This window comes from Dipodomys merriami, unplaced genomic scaffold (genome assembly GCF_024711535.1).
Source record: "Dipodomys merriami isolate MVZ:Mamm:240054 unplaced genomic scaffold, mDipMer1.0.p SCAF_2, whole genome shotgun sequence".
NCBI classification, from domain to species: domain Eukaryota; kingdom Metazoa; phylum Chordata; class Mammalia; order Rodentia; family Heteromyidae; genus Dipodomys; species Dipodomys merriami.
Genome location: NW_027203381.1, coordinates 6,348,082 through 6,366,883, shown reverse-complemented (window position 1 = coordinate 6,366,883; position 18,802 = coordinate 6,348,082). Strand labels below are relative to the sequence as shown.

General features: G+C 33.9%; 1 protein-coding gene across 1 annotated transcript in view; it reads right to left on the bottom strand.

The window, feature by feature from the left end:
• Cdh19 (cadherin 19) overlaps nt 1-18,802 on the bottom strand; it is a 58,920-nt gene that overhangs the window by 25,887 nt on the left and 14,231 nt on the right. Inside the window, exons 2-7 of the mRNA XM_070028985.1 lie at nt 16,736-17,027; nt 13,201-13,495; nt 8,100-8,219; nt 6,301-6,465; nt 3,441-3,625; nt 2,773-3,026 (exon numbers count right to left, since the gene is read on the bottom strand). Of these exons, the coding sequence (XP_069885086.1) occupies nt 2,773-3,026; nt 3,441-3,625; nt 6,301-6,465; nt 8,100-8,219; nt 13,201-13,495; nt 16,736-16,927 (1,211 nt within the window). The 5' untranslated portion in view covers nt 16,928-17,027. The remainder of the gene's footprint in view (nt 1-2,772; nt 3,027-3,440; nt 3,626-6,300; nt 6,466-8,099; nt 8,220-13,200; nt 13,496-16,735; nt 17,028-18,802) is intronic.

The window sequence follows — 18,802 nt, the reverse complement described above, 5'->3', positions numbered from 1 at the left end:
TTCCTATAAAACACTATTCTTCTCAAAGGATAGAAAACTTTGGTAAGAAGTTGTAGTGTCTGATGGCATAATAATAACCTGTTAGGAATTAAGAAGAGTCATGGTTAAAATAAATAGGTGGTCCACTAGAAAATTCAAATGGAAATTAAAACCAATATGACCCCCCTAAAATAAGTGCATTAGCTATCAGTGATCTGTGGTTATATTATTTATCTTTATTCCTCATTGAAAAACATTTTGTTTGATTATTTATAGCTTTATTTAATTTCTGTATTCTCTTTATATGGTATAATATTTCTAGCCTTGAAATGAGTTATAATTATCTGGTTTGTGCATACATACATAAAGTCAATTTATATAAGTAACAAGACTGAATAATATATTAGTATAATATGTATTTATGCATGTGTATAAATTATACATATGGATATATTTACTATATATATTATGTGTATACAAAGAAAAATTAAGATTTTTAAAGTCTTTAATAGAAAGCAGACATAGGAGTTGATTATAAGTAAGACATTACTTTATTTTGATTTATAATATTACCACCCAGTTCAAATTAGTGATTGGTGCTTTTCTCACTGGTTCAGTGAAGGACACAGAATGGGGGGAAGTTCCAGTCAGCAGCAAGAACCCTGCCTGTGAGCAATCAAGCCAAACCAGGCTGCCAGGCAATGTGCTCAGTCCCTGGCAATGGCAAAATAGAACAAGACAAAACAAAGAAAAACAAACAGATATTGGAACCCATTTATTCTCCAGAACTGCTGTGAAAATAGTAAAGAATTACCTATGTCTCTGATCCAGGTTTTTCTATGAAAACAATATATATAAACATAACTATATTACTGTTCTAAAAACAAATATAATTAATTATAATTCTATGAGTTCAACTACAACTATAGTTGGATTTTGCCAGGCTTCCTTCTAAAGTTCTCTCCCTTTTTCATGACCTAGTGTGGAACTTCAAATGGCATTTTTCTCCCATGTCTCCTTCTCCAATGTCTCCTGAGTTCCCTTCCTAGCTTCTTAGTATCTTTGGCTTTCTGTCTCCCATGCTATGAAAAGCTCTGGAGCATTCTGTTCTAAAACATGTCCCAAACAGATGAATGGCAAGAATAACAGCAGAGGACTGCCTTTCACTTTGAACAGATGGACAAGGAAGAAAGAGAGGGCATTCTTTCATCATCCACTTTTACCTTTCATTTTTGGTGCCAAGGAGATACCACATGTTTAGCCCTTTTGCTTTACATTTATTTCTCATCTAGTCACCTTTCAAGGTTCTGTGATAGTCAGATATGAGAGTCAAAATTGGAGAAATTTGGATAAAGCTCATATGTAATTTCTATGTCATGCACACAAACACACATATACGATATAGATCAAATATGCAAATGCATATGCATATATAATAGATGTATATGTGCATATACATATGTAAATGAATATCTTTTTCACATATATACATTATCATACATATGTGATATTTAGGAGTGGGAACTATGCTACCCATGTTGAAAGGTATTCAAAAGTAAAAGCTTACAGTGGACACAGAAACAAAAATGTAGTATGGCTCCATCTAAGTGTGTTGTCACATACCCATAGTCCCAATTAATTGGGAGACAGAGATAGGAGAATCACAATTTAGAAATAGCTTAACTGGAGTTAGTGAAAACCTTTCTCTAACAAATAAACAAGCCAACAAAAATCTGTCTGTGTTTATGGTATTAGGTATTTTCTATCACATATAAGACCCAAGGTTCAATCGCCTGTAATTCACAAACATACATGTGCACACACACACACACACACACACACACACATAAACAATAAGCATAAAATAAAATTAAATGGCTGAGAATGTGGCTCAGTGGTGTACTGCTTGCCTTGCATGCAGGAAGCCCTGGGTTTGATTCCTCAGTATCACACACAGAGAAAAAGCTGTAAGTGGAGCTGTGGCTCATGTTGTAGAGCACTAGCCTTGAGCAAAAGGAAGCTCAGGAATAGTGCCCTGGCCCAGAGTTCAAGCCCCAGAACTGGCAACAAATTAAATAATTTTCATTTAATTTAATTAGCAATCTTCTTCTTTGTATAAGCCTTAAGTCCAAAGAGAAAAGCACAAGTCCACTTCTTAATCAATATATGAAAATTTGGAATTTTCTAGATTGTGTGTTAAAAAAGCAAGTAAAAAGAAAATTGGTAAAAAGGAACCCATAATTTGTTTATAGGTCAAATCAGACAACTCACACAATGAGAAAGAAAAAGAAAAATAATAACCCTCATTAAAAAACAGACTATTTTAATGGATTAAATTTTTTAATCTATTTAATTTGAATAGGAATATATTTCTAATCGAACATATCATCTTACTCCTCTTCAGTCCCAGAAATTTTCCTCAATTTCCAGTAACATTTCAATTATACAACATTTATATGCATCAACGATTTGCCAGCTTTGTTTTGCTGTCATTTTAGAAAAAAAGAAGTTTTTTTTTCTTTTTTTTTTTCCATATTTTCCCCCATTTCCCTCCCTACTTTAATCACTTGTCCATTTCACTGAATTTAGTCAGGATGCCTGTTTTAAATGTGGCCAGTCAGCTATTTCACTGCATGTTTAAACTGACAATGAGGCTCCTTGATTTGGATGGTTTGTTTCATGGTTACAAATCCATCAAAAACAACTAGAAGTAGAGATGAGTAGCTTTTCTCATGGTTATATGGAGATTGCTGGTCATGGGATTCTTGACTTTACTCATGTTCATGGATTTACCTAATGGGAGATTTCTTTTGATCAGGGTCTCTGGCTGATACTTCTCCAACGAATGATCCCCTTGGGTTTTCTTCCAGAATTTCAAACACATAATACGGGAGGGAGAAAACTGGAGGCTCATCTGCATCTTCCACTTGGATTGCAATGAATGTGGTGGAGGGCTCAGCATGGAAGTGGAGGAGATGTTCATCAACACGAGGGTTTCGAACTCGTACTCTGATGCCGTAATGGCTCTGCTGTTCAAAATCCACCTTCTACAAAGAAAGGCATTGTACACAGGAGAAAGAAAGGCATTGCACACAGGAGAAATACCTTAAGGAACCCAAAGGATTAACTAGAATTGTTTTTTATCTTTCAGCTAGAAAAATTTAAAAAACAAGCAATTCTTTGTCTAATTCCAGAAGCTTTATAAAAACAAACTCCTTTATCTCCAACCTAATTTTCTCCTTAAGCCACAAATCATGAGTCCTAATTTCAATTACTTAATGAAACAAAAAATCTAAACAAACTGCACACACACACACACACACACACACACACACACACACACGCATGCACGTGAGCGCATGTGCGCGCACACACACACACACACACATACACAAACATGCCAGGTATGTATGATTTGGTTCCACATTGCTCTGCAAAGCAAATAGTTTTAATAACTTTACCTTTTTCAATATCACTATACCCTCCTGGGTCTCATTATTGGTGATGATGTCGAATGTTTGTGAATTATTGTCTTCAATGCTGTAATGCATTTGTGCATTCTCTCCTACGTCATCATCATAAGCAATAATTTTTCCAATGGAAGTCCCAGTAGGTGCTGATTCAGAGACAGTGAGTCGGTATAAACCTACACAAACAAAATGGGTTATCATAGTCAAGATAAGCAACTCTCAATTATAAAATTTTTATTTATGAGATGCTAAAGATTGGCACTTATTCTTCTGGTCACTTGTTCTAGATGTCATGTTCTGTTTTTTTTTTCTTTTAGAAAGTGTATGCATGTTTTTGTGCTTCTGTATACTTGCACACAATTGTGTGTATATACTTTCTCCTTTTACTTGGTAATCTAAGTATTTCTCTCACATGCTTCCTGGATATCTACCATTCATTCTTCAATACATCTTACCAATCTTATCATTAGAATATATGGCCTCAAAATTTCATGTTTATGCTCATCTACTTGACAATGTGGTTTATTCTTTGTGTGCCCTGTAATGATCCAAACTAAATTTGATAAAAAGAGAATTTTCACTTTCACTTGAATTTTCCCGATACCTAATGTTAAAGAACAAACCCATCTATACAATAAAGTTAGGGGATTCTGAACTAGCTGAATTCTAGTTACAATAATTCATTTGTGATGGGAGGTTATAAACATTAGCTAAGTTTGAAATATAAAGAAAGAAAAAGTTAAAATTTAAAGTGAGAAGCATAGATAATGGTGGCAAATATATTAAATACATGAAAACAATTACAGCTTATTGGACTGTTTTCTTTTTTTTTTTTTCAGAACGACAAGCTAAAACCTAATAAATATCTACACTATTATAAACGTACTACTTATACTATTCGCTGAAATGTAAAAAATCATAAGCATAGATACTGTAAAGTATGTGACATTCTAAGATTTCAAAAAGAAGAGTTTATAATAAAATATTTGCAGAGGTATTTATTTCTTTTCAAAGCCACAGCAAGTTACTTCACATGTGTTTTAATATTTTTGTCATTGTTTTAAATAAGGGAGCAATGATACTGAATTATTGCTCAAATTTTACTGCATAATTTTCTTCTATTGGTAAAAATTTCAATGTTCACTTATTTAATTATGGAAATTACGAATTACCATTTATTATGGAGAAAACAGTGACAAAATTAGAAACAGGACAAAATACTTCACTTAACTATTATCAAGTTTATACTAAATTATGTGAATTGAAACTTATGAGGAAATATATTTACATTCTTCCTAGTCTGTGCATTTTCCATACATTAATACATAGCTTTACAAAATAAATTAACAAAAACCCTTTACCAAGTCCATTATGGTGGGTGGGCACACAGGAAGAAACACAATGAGAACAGAATGCCCTCAGAGTATTAGTGGAAATGTAGAAGAAATAATTGTGTAAGTATGAAGGCAATGTTATGATACATTTTTGCTAGAATTTGTTCACGGGAGACCTGGTTACTGGGTAAGATCTGAAGGCAAGTAGTGAGTACCAGAGGACACTAAGTTTCATGAAGGTAAAAACTCATGCCTTGTGTATTCTGGGAACAGAGAAGCATGGCTTGGGTTGGCGTTCCCAACAGAGAGGGCATAATACATGTAGATGAAGTCTGGCTATGACTGAGCAATCCAGGGAAGTTTGGGAACACAGGATCAATTAGTTTACACATAGGGTTTTGACCTTTGCTGTAAGATTCGAAGACATGGATGAAAAGATCTGACTGGTATTTTAACAAGATCACTAAATTTGAGTGGAAATACAGAAAATTTTGTGCTATGGAACGCAAGCATAGAAACTTGATTAGAGCCTATGGCCATATTAAAAATAATTAAACATTAAAATGACAGAGCAAAGATGGAAAAAATAAGTTGAGACCAAGCATGCAAGTACGTGTAAAGCCCACAGACCCAACAAGATCTCCGGAGGACTGAGGTTTTGGTATAAGCAAGGAATGAAAGAAAAAGAAAAAAAAAACTTTCCAAATTGTCTTTGCAAAACTGCTTTTTCCATGATCATGACATGATACCTGTATACGGATGTATATGCAAATGAAGCTTTCTTTTCTATAAGGATGGAAGTAAATTACTATCTCAAATATTTGTGTTGTGGAGAATGACCCCACAAAGACATCCCATCGTTACCCACCCAGTTGCACGACTACATTTCCCTCCATGAGAGGAAGAAATAAAGCTGCTGCTGGAATTCAAAGTGTTCATCTATTCATTCAGAAATGGAGTATTTATCAGGTTTATCAGGTTCCAATTTAAAAGCATGATTCCTTGAAAGAGATACGACAGTGTCCGAAGCATCTGATAGTGCTAGCTGCTTCAGGGATGTGTGGGCTGGTCATGAACTAGCCTGTGAAAACCACAAGGTCAGGATGTCCCTGACCTAACAGCCAAGGAGGCCAACTTTCCCTCCTTTATGGAAACAACTGTAATCTCCTAAGAGTAAAAGAACAAGGAAATTGAATCACCCCTGCAAGTTACAGAGGGAATACAGCCCTGAAGAAAACTCATGAGCAACCAGTAACAAACATTTTAAGATAATGGAAGCTTTGATAACTGGCGACCCCTTACTTTAGGAATGTTATTATTAGTATAATAGCAATATATTTTTCTTCACTTCAAATTGACTTTTCACGCTACTAAAAAGAATTACCCCTCATCTTATTCTAGTTATTCTAATTCTTGTGCCAAAGCAGTGCTTCATTAATGTCATCATTAACAAATGTAAGTATCTTCAAACTACTTGTATTCACATTACAACGGGATTTCAAATTTCTTATACTTACTTTCTTTAAATATTGGTTTATTGTCATTAATATCTGAAAGTTTGATTAATACACTTGTGGTTGCAGACAGGGATCCAGGCTGACCGAGCATGTCTTTGGCTTGAATAATTACCCAGTACTCATCTTGTAGTTCTCTATCCATTTCAGAAGATATTCTTATGACTCCTTTAAATATGTAATACAATTACAATTACAAGCATTATTTCATCATTAACCACATGTCCTCCTAGGTAACTTTAAGCCAAAATTTACATAAGCATTCCTTTGTTATCCACTGAACAGTGCCACACAATGCCCACAGGGTACGCGATGTGAACCTCAACTTTGCACAGAGTAGTCTAGGATGGTCTTCATAAGAAGAAAAGATGATCTAAACTTGAGTGCAGTTGATCTATCAGTTCTAACTCTTTCCCATTGTAAGAATTTCTCTACTTTCCCTGATATCCTGGATGGTCACCCACACACTCTTCCCTTAGCTCTGGATTCTGGTTTGATGATATCTTCAAATACAACTTAAACTGGTCCTCACTTATTTCTAGTATTTAAGCTACATTGCTTTGCTTCAAAATCACTCAGGTGTTTATTGATATCTACATATTCCCTTTAAATGCCAACATCAAAAAGGCCATGTTTCTGGATTATTTTTTTTATCATGCCTAGAAACATTCAGTAATTTGGATAATTTGTGGTATTTAGTCAATCATTCTCAACTAGGACTGTGTGAAGAAATTAAAACACAGTGTTTCCAAGAACTATTGCATGTAAATAAAACAGTGTTTCCTGAATCATAAATATGCACACTGTCATTGAGGGAAGTGGGAATATAACTACTCAAATTTAATTCATCAGAATTTGCTACTCTCATGAATTTTTGATTAAGAAAAAGCTGAAGTATTTAATATTTTCTCTAAGAATTAATAAATAATTGCCCAGGATCCAACAAAGTTAGTTTAATTCTTTATATCACTTAAATTAAATAGTATAGAAATAATAACTTCTTCTAAATAACAACCAGAACATTTTAGTTCATTGATATTATTAGTAATTAGTATATTCTGATATTATTTAGTAATTAGCAAAAATTGTTTTATTTATTTCTAAAGACTATTAGTTTCTTAGAAAAAGACACATAGGCTTAATCTCCATTTTGAACACAAAAATATTTTAAAATATTTTTCAATTAAATCACATATATACCTATAAATATATACTACATATGTACATACTATATACAGTATATACATATACATATATAGATATATGTATATAAGCATAATATATATATAGATATATATTCTAAATAGTTCAGGACATATCCAACTAGTTAGTCCAAATAGATGAAGCCGTGGCTAAAAAGAATTAAATCAAGTATAATATGACTAAAAATACTACAATACTGAACTTTCTAAAATAGTTTGTCCTAAATACACCTAATTCAACCTTATATTTAATCCATCATCTTGCAACAATAGTTCTCTGTAAGATTTTTCTTCCCAGATGATAGTTGGCATTAAAGGCTTTTCACCTGTTTACAGATTTTTCCTAGATCACTTTTTGCCAATTCCTTATGTCTTTTCTTCATACGTTTAAATTGACTTGTTTGTCTTTTAGTCAAGCACATTACTAAGAATTCTGACATGAGTTTTATACCACATGTGTGCCCTAATTTTAGAAAAGCAGTTTAAAAACTACATGTAATTTACAAAAAAATGCATTTATTTCTTGAACCACTACATGTCGTATTGCACTTTGTTTTATTCAGAGATACCTGTATTGCACTTTGTTTTATTCGGAGGTACCTGTTGTTGGCTCAGTAGAGAAGTACGCTTGGCCCTGCAGCAGGCTGTACAGGAGGCGTGCATTATTGCCAGTATCAGGGTCATCTGCGTCACTTGCGGTCACTCGGATGACAAATGTTCCTGAGCAGCAAACATACATTATCAGGAAATTAAAACTTAATTTGTAAACAAAGGATTCCAGCTCACAAAGCACTCTTTACTTGACACAATGACCTATCACAATCTCCTAAGTTACCCCTATTTATGAAATACTGATGCATGTATGCTAACATTAGTTGACTACATTACACTTCAGAGACATTTATCCAAGTGGACATTTAAATGACTAATTATAGCTTTCTCCTTAGCGCTTGAATCTTTAAAGCTATCTGTTACACTTTCTTTGTTTAGTACATTTCATGCAGTCACATGGCATAGGAAAACCTCATTAAAAAGACTCAGACAGGGTGTAAACTTGTGCCAAGTACTTTAGTGGAAGACATCGGTTAATTTCTTTGTAAACTGCCATTATGTTATGCTTCTTCCTTCTTTTGATACAAATGAAACATTACAATGAAACATAAATGGTGAACTAGCTATTGTTTTAAAGCAGCCTGAATGATTCTCATTCACATGTTAAATTCAACAATGGTAAGAAAACCTTGCTAGACGATGTTGTCTCATCTCTCATAGAATGTTTTATTCCCTGTGATCAAGAAAAACGCCCAAACACATAAACATAAAAGAGGGATAGGTTTTTAAGTGACTACTACTTTAGATACCAGGCAGGTGAGAAGAAAGTCACCCGCAGCATAGACATTGTGTAATTAAAGCTTACATTTAGGACTCAATGCTGAAATGTATCATTGAATGTTCCAGTTTATTGTTTGAATGGTCAGATTCAAACAAAAGATTTCAAGGCGGCTCATTTTTTTTTAGAATGTAATATTTTCTTGATTTTTAATTCAGTAGTGTAAAGGTTAACAAGATTTCCTTCAAGTTAAGATGTAAATCTTCTAATAAGAATGCTACTTAAACCTAAATGCCACTGGTTTCATGAATCACAAATAATTCTTTGGGATGTTTTGTTCAAATTTAAAGCACAATAGGTTAAATATTATACACACCCTAAATTTGTGATTTTGGCAAACATAAAATGTGTATATGTTTCTTTAGATAATTAAGTGGTCATATTTCTAGATATAGTTACATAAGTTCCTCTAATTAGCCTCACAGTGAGACTGAATTTTATTAGCATCAAGGCTGTTGGATAAGCAGGAAATACTGAACTGACCCATAGTTACTTCATTTACATTTGAAAGACAATTACCAAACAACCTAGAATATCCAAGTAAAACTCAGGAAATTGATATTTTCAAATTTAACACCTTAATTCTGAAAACTATTTTCCCAATTATTTTTTGTTTGTCTGACTACAACCACCTGAAAATGAGGTCAATGTTATTATTTTTGTGTTGTATCATTTATACTTCTCCTTTTAAAAATCTGAGATTTTAGAATCTAAGCTAAACCAATTTAACCGCATATAGGAAAACTAACAATATATTCAGACAACCTGGGAATAACAACTTATTCAAGCTTCTTCTCTTCATGTGTCTAAGGTATAAAAACATTAGAAACTAATTTTATGGCACCTTACTTTCGATATCATTTTTTTATTTTCAAGTAGTTGTTCAAAGGAGTTGTCCTTAAAGCAGTCTGTGTACACAATATATCTTGATCAATGTTTCCCGTTTCAAGACTCTCATCTAAGTGGTTAAGGTGAATGACTAGCAACTAATTTTAAAACATAAAGAATTTCAAGTAAACCCTTTTTAATTTCCTGAGAAATAATTGAAGTTATTTGAATTTGTGTGCATTTAATATATTTAATCATTCTACTGTAACATGATGGTAGTATTCAATTGATGATAAATATTATTCACTCAAAATTTCTGTCTGTCTCTAAACAGTGAAATAGATAATCTGATACATTTCCCTAATAATTATAAATTTCAGTATAATCAACTACATCTGCACTCAAATCTGTAATGTTTTTTAACTCATGAAGTCTCTCTGATAAAAAACATTCTGAAGTTGATGGTAAGTAAACTGATTCATTTAAGCATAAGAAATGTTAGACATAATGTTGAAATGAGGTGTGCTTCTACTATGAGAAAGTTTAAGAATAGTATCTATCAAGTAAAGCACCAATAAATGAGCTGAGAGAAGACAGTAACAATCTTTCCTCCTTATTTTCTATAGGCAGAAAAATCTAAAATTAAATTTTAAGAGTAGACTTTAAATTTTTTATTTTATATACATAATACATAAATGATACCAATACCAATTATCATCCACAATAAGTTAATTATAAATATTTACTTAATATCATTGTTTCATATACAAATTGACCTAATGTTAAACTATAAATAACCCAATTATACCAGGAATTTCTCTGAGCTGTCCAGACACATTATCTGTGCCTAGATTTCAAGTGTCATCTTGAAATCAGTGCTCAGTGTTTATGTCAAAATGCTTCTCTGCAGAACTGTGGCTTTTTACTGGCAAAACCAACCAATGGAGGTTGAGTTAATTATTAGACAATGTACTAACTTAATTTTGATGTCCTCTTTGTTATTACACCAAGATAATATATATAATAGGTACTATATATATGAATAATAAAATATATGCAAAATTATTATCAAGAAAGAGAGGGCTACCTAGTTGTTAGAGTATTGTTTAGGCACCATTAAAGTGCATAAAATGACTGCATACTTTAATTGACAAAAGTGAGAATTATGAGTCACTATTTAGCAATGAATCTGCAAACCCTGGGGTCAGGAATAACTCAGCTCACACAGTAGAACCATTCTGTAATTCACATTGATACTACGTTTCTCCCAACCTGTTTTAACTCTTCTGCAGTGATTCCATCCCTCTGTGTCTCCCTTCGCTCCCTTATTTAATCATGCTCTTCCCAGGAACCCTGTGTCTCCTGGTCTAATGTGTCATGTAGTTTTGCATGAAGAAAACAAAAGCTTTGTTACCCAGAATGGTAATTGGGAACACAATATTATATCTCCTTTCACTTTAGAGTTCATGTTTGGAAGCAAATACATTTCAAATATAAAGGCAATCATCAATCCCTAAATTATATGTAAACCAATGAATGTATAATACAAGAGTGTGTACAGAGACAAAAATATCTCGTTGAGACTCCTACATAATTATAAATAGTGTATCAAAAATAATTCAGTAAAGCCACTCTAAAATGAAGCTGGCTGCTCTGGATTGCTTTCTTCACAGTTCATCTCTTAAAATGTGCCCTGTTTCCCTACAGAATTAATCACCATCATATCCGCTGTTACTTCGCAGCTGTATTTCATATCTTATCAATTATCACATTTTTACAGTTAGCTATTTCTCACTTGTTCATTTAATACTAAATACTAGAATATAATTGTCATTTGTTTATATAACTCCATTCTGATATTCAATGAAAAATATTTAGTACCTATTATGATGAAAGTATGTTTGCTGGAACAAGGATGAGGATAAGAAGAATAGAGATGAAAATAGAGGCATACGCATTATCCTGCCCATGTAATTGTAGCCCCTCTGTACAGTATGTTCTCAAATAAAATAAAATAATATTAAAAAAAAAGAAAATAGAGGCATACAAATATATGCAGAAGGAGAGGGGAAGAATGAGGAGTGGAAGGTTTACAGGAAGAGGGAAAGTACAGAACTATTTCCTGACACAGCTAATGACACTGGATTTTTTAAAACATTTTTCATATCTGATGATAATTAGTTTCGATTCAGGGTGCACAGCTAAATTTGCCCATGGTCTAAATAAAGAGTGAACTTCTATACAGTGGCATCTTGAAATTCCTACCTGGATATCAGAAAGAGAAAAAAACAGGCAAATACATAATTCAATATGAATTTTTAGAATCATTGGATAACAAATCAGATATCTAGGTAATGCAATCTTAAAGCATGTTGGCAAAATTTAAGGTGATATTGATACATAATATTAGGTTGTCAAGATAAAATATTTTGGAACTAAAGTGTCCTATCTGCTGTTATCATTTTTTTTTTACCAAGTGGGAAAAAGACTTTTGCATAACCATGACTGTTTCCTTTGTGCAAATGCATCTCTGATTTTCAAGACAGTCAATTATTATATCTTACAAAATTAGTATCATCTATATGTATGACATTTAAATGATTAATGACAGCAACATAAGAGTTGAAAAGAAACTTGAAATAAATGCAGCTATACAAAAGTGTTCAATGCTTGTTAGATTTGGGAGTTTTATACCCCACATTTCTTTCTTTTCTTTTCCTTCCTTTTCTTTTCTTTCCTTTCCTTTTCCTCCCCTCCCTCCCTCCCTCCCTCCTTCCTTCCTTCTTTCTTCCTTCCTTCCTTCCTTCCTTCCTTCCTTCCTTCTTTCCTTCCTTCCTTCTTCCTTCCTTCCTTCCTTCCTTCCTTCCTTCCTTCCTTCCTTCCTTCCTTCCTTCCTTACCCCTTTTGCTTCTTTCTCTCTTTTCGTTGCTATGCAGGTAATGAACTTTGAACTCAGGGCCTTTCGCTCTTGGTCACATTTTTCACTCACACTTGGTTCTCAATTACTTGAGCCATACCTCCAGCCCTACATTTTTTTCTCATTAATAAGAGAACTCTTAATCTTAATCTTGAGAACTCTTCTGCCCTGAGCAGGCTTCTAACTTTGATTCTTTTATCTCAGCCTCAAGAGTAGCAAGGATAGCAAGTGAAAGCCTCCGTACCTGGCCTATTCTGTGGTTTTGATGCATACAACAGCTGTGATAATAAGCACTGCATTTCCTTATTTTTATGTGCATATCTTGTAGAATTTTATCAGTTGTTCAAATAAAAAAGAGATCTAAGCTTTGATTTGGTTTCAAGTCTGAGATAAAATTTAATAACATATTTAATTAATATAATTGTACTACACCATCCACCTTTGCAAATGCTTTTCTTGAACAGATTTGTAAGTGCTCGTGTAGCTCCTAACCCATATAACATGGACTCAAAATTTCAAACATGTTGTCCAAGCTACTATCTGTGATGTAAATGAATATGCAGTACCTTCTGGAGACATCTCGGGTACAGTCGCCTCATATGGTTCCTCTAGGAATTTCGGTTCATTGTCATTGATATCAGATACACTGATGACAAATTCAGACTCAGGTTCCACAGCCTTTCCGGTGGTGGTGTCTATTACCTGGGCTTTCAGCCTATACAGGGGCCGTTCCTCCCTGTCAAGCTTCTGCTTGGCATAAATGTCACCTGTTCGTTCATCAATGACAAAAATACTTCCAGCTCCAGCCCCCGAAAGCTTGTACAGGAAAGAGTTGTTTCCATTGTCTAAGTCAGACCTTAGCTGCAAATGCAAAGAGAAGTGATTGAGTTTCTGGATTTAGTGTAAAGGCAAGCAAAGGCTTAATTGTTTGGTTTTCATGTGCTTTCATCATTCCCCATGTTCAAAACCCAGAAAATGTTTAGCTGAAGATATTTATTTCAAAATCACTATTACCATCAAATGGGATACAGAGAGTTAAATTTCAATAGGGAGACTTGCATAGGTTTTTATGATTGTGAACGGGATTGTGAACGAGTAATTCTAATGAAGTCATATAGTAATTGAAAAACAATCCTTAACGATACACAGTTGTAATGATGTACAATGTATTTCATTGGAATGTGTTTTGTGACAGCATTCTTAAATACTGGAGCCATATTCTCATATACTTGTGTTCATTTGTGGCCTAGAGAAAAGCTGGGACAAAAAGTTATTTGTATATTTAAACAATGGATGTTCTGTGTCTTGGCTGAAAATACACAGGAAACAAAAACAGGAAGAAAGTCAAGGAACATGATGAGCAAATGATTATCTCAATAAACCTTTAGAGATTTATTGCATGAATTTTATGTACAAATTGACATTTGCATTTTTAAAATAATCATATTAGGAGATATGGCTTATTCCATAGGAAAAGAAAGAATGAAAAACTATAACTTTCTCAAAGGCACAAATTCCTATAGATTTATGCTTTGGTATCTGGTATATCTAATTCTAGATTATGTCTTGCTTATGATTAAGACCAAAGTTTAAACTTTGACTTTTAGCTATAAAATGTATTCTCTTTTGTTTAATTCTCAATTATATGTAGGTTCATTTTATTCAGTATTCAGAGAATTCAGGAATTATTTAAAAAGTTAAATTTATATATAAAAATATTTGACATAATCTTTAGTATCACTACTGAATTGGTTCAATTTGATAAACCTTAATTATATTCCATGAAGGAATTTTCTATATATGATGTTAAGAAATTGATGAAATTAAATAGTCATTCATTAGTACACCAAGTGAACAATGAATGATTCACACTTTCAAGTCATATCATACTGATACCATTTGAGAAGCATTTCAATAGTAGTATGAAATATTAAATTTAGTAATAATAATTTAGAATAAATTCACTTAGTCTATTTATGATACAATTTCAAAACAACGAGTTGGATGTTTTTAATAGCTGGGATTTATTTAAGAAAAGAAAAACAAAATATTTACTTGTGCTTTTGCATCAGAATTGTTGAAGTTTAACAACTTGGGATCTCCCACCCTCTGGTATGTATTTTGAAATTTACCATGCTTGCACTCGACCGTATTTCCACAGCTCAGCAGCTTATTTGTCTGCCCCCAAAATCCAATATTTACTTCATTGTACTTAACAGTTGTATTCATTTTGAAGAGTTATCTGCTTTATATCAGCTACATTTATCCTCTCTAGTTAATTATAGGCATGAAAACATCCTTTACACTTGTTTTTAAGCAGTTATTTTAATATCATATAAGCCACATGAGCTGGTTTATCAGGAAAACATCTCTTGAAGTCTTTTCCTCAATATTTTTGTATAATAATAGAGTCGGCACTCATTTATGCTACCACGCATTTGATTTGCCTCCACACAAGGTAAAAACTAAAAAGAGTGATATTATTTATAGCAGGCAATTGCACAGACACACACACACACACACACACACACACACACACACACACACACATTTTTAAAATCCGTTTGCCTAAGATCCCAATATAATCATCGGGTAAATGGGATTGTGCTCATAGTAGCTGGTGGATTGGGTGAATAACTACATTAACAGAAACTCTCCAGAATCAAGAAAACAAGTGTATTCGTTTGCTTTACTCTTTGGGCCCAATTAAATTTTAATACCAGCTAAACCTATTTCAGTACATTCATCTAGACAAAAGCTTCACAGAAAAGTACCTGGCATTGCAATTACCTATGTTTGGCAAAATAATAATAAACCCCTAGCCAAAAGAGGAGATATTCTGTCTGATTAAGAAAAATGATAGAATTAGAAATTGAAGTTATTTATTCCTTGTACTTCATCTTCACTAACCAACAGATATATGTGTGTGTGTGTGTGTGTGTGTGTGTGTGTGTGTGTGTGTGTGTGTGTGTGTGTGTGTGTGTGCTCCAAGATATGGAAACAAGAGATCTCTCTCTCTTTTAATTTTTATTTTTTGACGATTCTGTCTTTTTTTTTATGTGTGGTGTATTCAAATGCAAGTTTGGGAGAGGCTTGGGAGAATTGGGAGAACTCCAGGGAAAAGGGGTGGAAAGGTGCAGCAGTGGGGCTCACTGGACACTGAAGAAAGTGAAGGATACATACAACAGGTAGGTGGAGACAGGAGGGAGGGACTGAGAGAGAATGAGAGAACAGTCCTGTCTATCATCTTTGTAAGAATAAATTATTTTTAAAAAGAAACATTCTTAAAACAAGAAGCAAATAAACCCTACTGAAAAAAATGAACCCCAAGATGGGAACACAAGTGGTTTTTTTCTTTCTTGCTATTGTTTCTAACATATTTATAAGGTACCATGTGATTTTTTGTTGTTGTTGTTGCTTTGTATATCCCTGTTTTCACTGTATTTGATGTTGGTATAATTTGGGGAAGGGAAAAAACAAAATGTTTAAATAGGGATACAGGTGGACCCATACAAGACACTATGTTGAAAAAGCAGCTTTATAATTTAGGTAGGGGAGGGTAGTTGAGGAGGTGGGAGGGAAGGGATGGTACGCGAAAAACGAAGGAGGAGGCAAGAATGTTTGATAAGAAGTGTACTCATTACCTTGCTCATGTAACTGTAACCCCGCTGCACAGTATTTTCACAATAAAAATTTATTTAATAAAATGAAGTTAAGAATGGTTCTGAAACATCAGCTTTAAAAGGAGAGTATTAATCTGAAGAGGATAAACTATCTTCTAATTAGCCTAACACAACATGCAAGTAGGCTAAATGCATTGGTCAATGATCCTTGACCGGAGAGCTCCTTTGACCCTTCACCTTACTAACACGTAAATATATAAATACTGACAAGGAAAGCCCCTGCTTTCCTTCAGGAGCCTAAAGTGAAATGTGAAAAACAAAAGTTTTGGAAGTTGTTTTCAGAATCCCAAATAATCGTTCCTGTGTGGGAGTCTCATGGTTTCTCCAGTCAGTACAGAACTCATCAAACCCCGGAATTCCCCGAATAACAGGTTTAGGTGACAATAAGGTAACTATAACCTTTGGGGGAAATAAATACCCGTCCAATGTGATGACTCGTGTTCATTTCTTCCGGGACAGAAAAGTGGCTCCACACCCAGCCGCGCTTCACTCTCAAGTGAGACCCCCTTTCCTTCTCCTCCCTCTCAGTTCTCGCGTTCTGCCAGGCTGTAAGACAAGAGCACAGGAAAGGAAATCCCAGCACGAAAGCCGGCCATGCCAAGGTCTTCATTCTCTCCCCTCTGGATGTGAGCTGGCCCTCTTCAGGAAGAGGAGATGTTGCACCAGGAAAACGATATTCCTTTAGGCTCCTGCACGAGTCTTTGATATTCCTAAAGCATAGGAAACAAAAGAAAACTGAGTTATGAAATAACATTTTCTCACACGATTGCTAAAGATAAGTTACAACTTTTGCAACTGAGATAAACGGGATAAAAGCTACATTTAATTTATGTCCAATTAACTTAGTTGTTTACATTTTGTAGCTCAGCAGTAATTTCGTGAGGATAATTATAAATATCTACTCAGACACCATCTGATTTAAACCATATCATGATTTTCTCTGCAGTTTTCAAAGTTACTCAATGTCCTAGATTGACAGCTGATACTGAAGGAGGTTTTTTTTCAATGTTTTTAACTATTGTTTAATTGTTTAATGTGCTTACTCTCTCTTGACAATTCTTGAAAACTCAAACCAACTGATTAAAATCCTCATCAGTACAAGAGGAAAAACAATCATTATTTCTCCTCTTTAACGCAATAGAAATAAGTTTACATTCTCAGTCTAGGCTATTTTATGTAGTTAATTACATTCACAAAATTACAAAATGAATCCGCTTAAAACCTGAGAGACTTAGTAATGCACTTGATTGGTGCTATAAAATATTCTGATTACATGCCCATGCAAGCGATTTACTCTTTGATAGTTCGCAAAGATGAGGAAGTAGTTCCTCTCTTCTCAACTTATAGGGATGTTTTTAGATGAAAAACACTAAGCATTAGTGCCCAGTCAAATCTTATCGCATGTAAGGTTGGTCTGAAGAGTGTCCATTAGTGTTTAAAGTATTAAAACAAGAATCTCAGCCTACTGACTGAGGTTGAGAATCTCTTATTATGCCAAGGAATGGAAATGGGTACTTGAAATGGGTGGGGATGGAGTCAAGTGGAGGGTCGTAAATGAATGAAGAGGGAGAATGAAGCAAAAAATTCAACATACAGCCTACAACATGATGAAAAGGAGAGGAGGGGTGAGTTGGGAAAGAAGGTGGGGATATTGAAAGGGGTGACATCGTACTCATAAATTGCTTTATTGAATAGCAACAACTCCATTTTACAAGTACTTGAAGATAATAAAAAATAGCTTACAGAAAAAGAGAATGGAAATGATTGAGAACCCCCCTTTAGCTCAGCCTCATTTCCACAACTGTCTCCATCACAGCTGGTAATCCACGCCCCACCAATCGTAAGTTATCTTCTACCACATCTGTTCAGAGCTTCCCTGATACCAAATTGAGTTTATTTCTTTGTCTCACAGGATGCAAAACAAATTATTGAGACCTAAAGGAAATGTTGAATATAATATAGTCATCAAGGAAGCCATTAGCAGCCAAGAAGTTTTTCTACAAGATCTTGTTTTGAATATTCTGCACATGTCTTTGAACAGCTCCTGGGAGGATTTTGAGGTCTTTTGCCCTTGTTATAAAGGGTTGTTAAAAACACCTAATTAAGAAAGAACACAGAGATTCTGGGTGGCCTCTTTAGTCTCCTCAAGCAGAGGTACTTTTTGTGACTAGTTCCTTTAAGAAAGGTCAATGAAGAAATTCAACCTGAGTTGATAATTCAGGAAGATATTCAGACTTAGGTTGAATATTAGAAGTTCATAGAATGCCAAGTGTTTAGATATCATTAAAAATGCATATTTCCATAGCTGGTGAATAATTGCCCTTGCTCATGTACGATTTTTTGAAAAAAAAAAAAAACTATCAACTGGAGAGGGAATTAAAATGTACTTTGATAGTTTAGTGAATACTTTCATTTCTGCTAACTCCTATAATTAGTGAATTATTTGTGAGTTTCATAGTTTTAAGGCAACGTCTTGCTGCATATT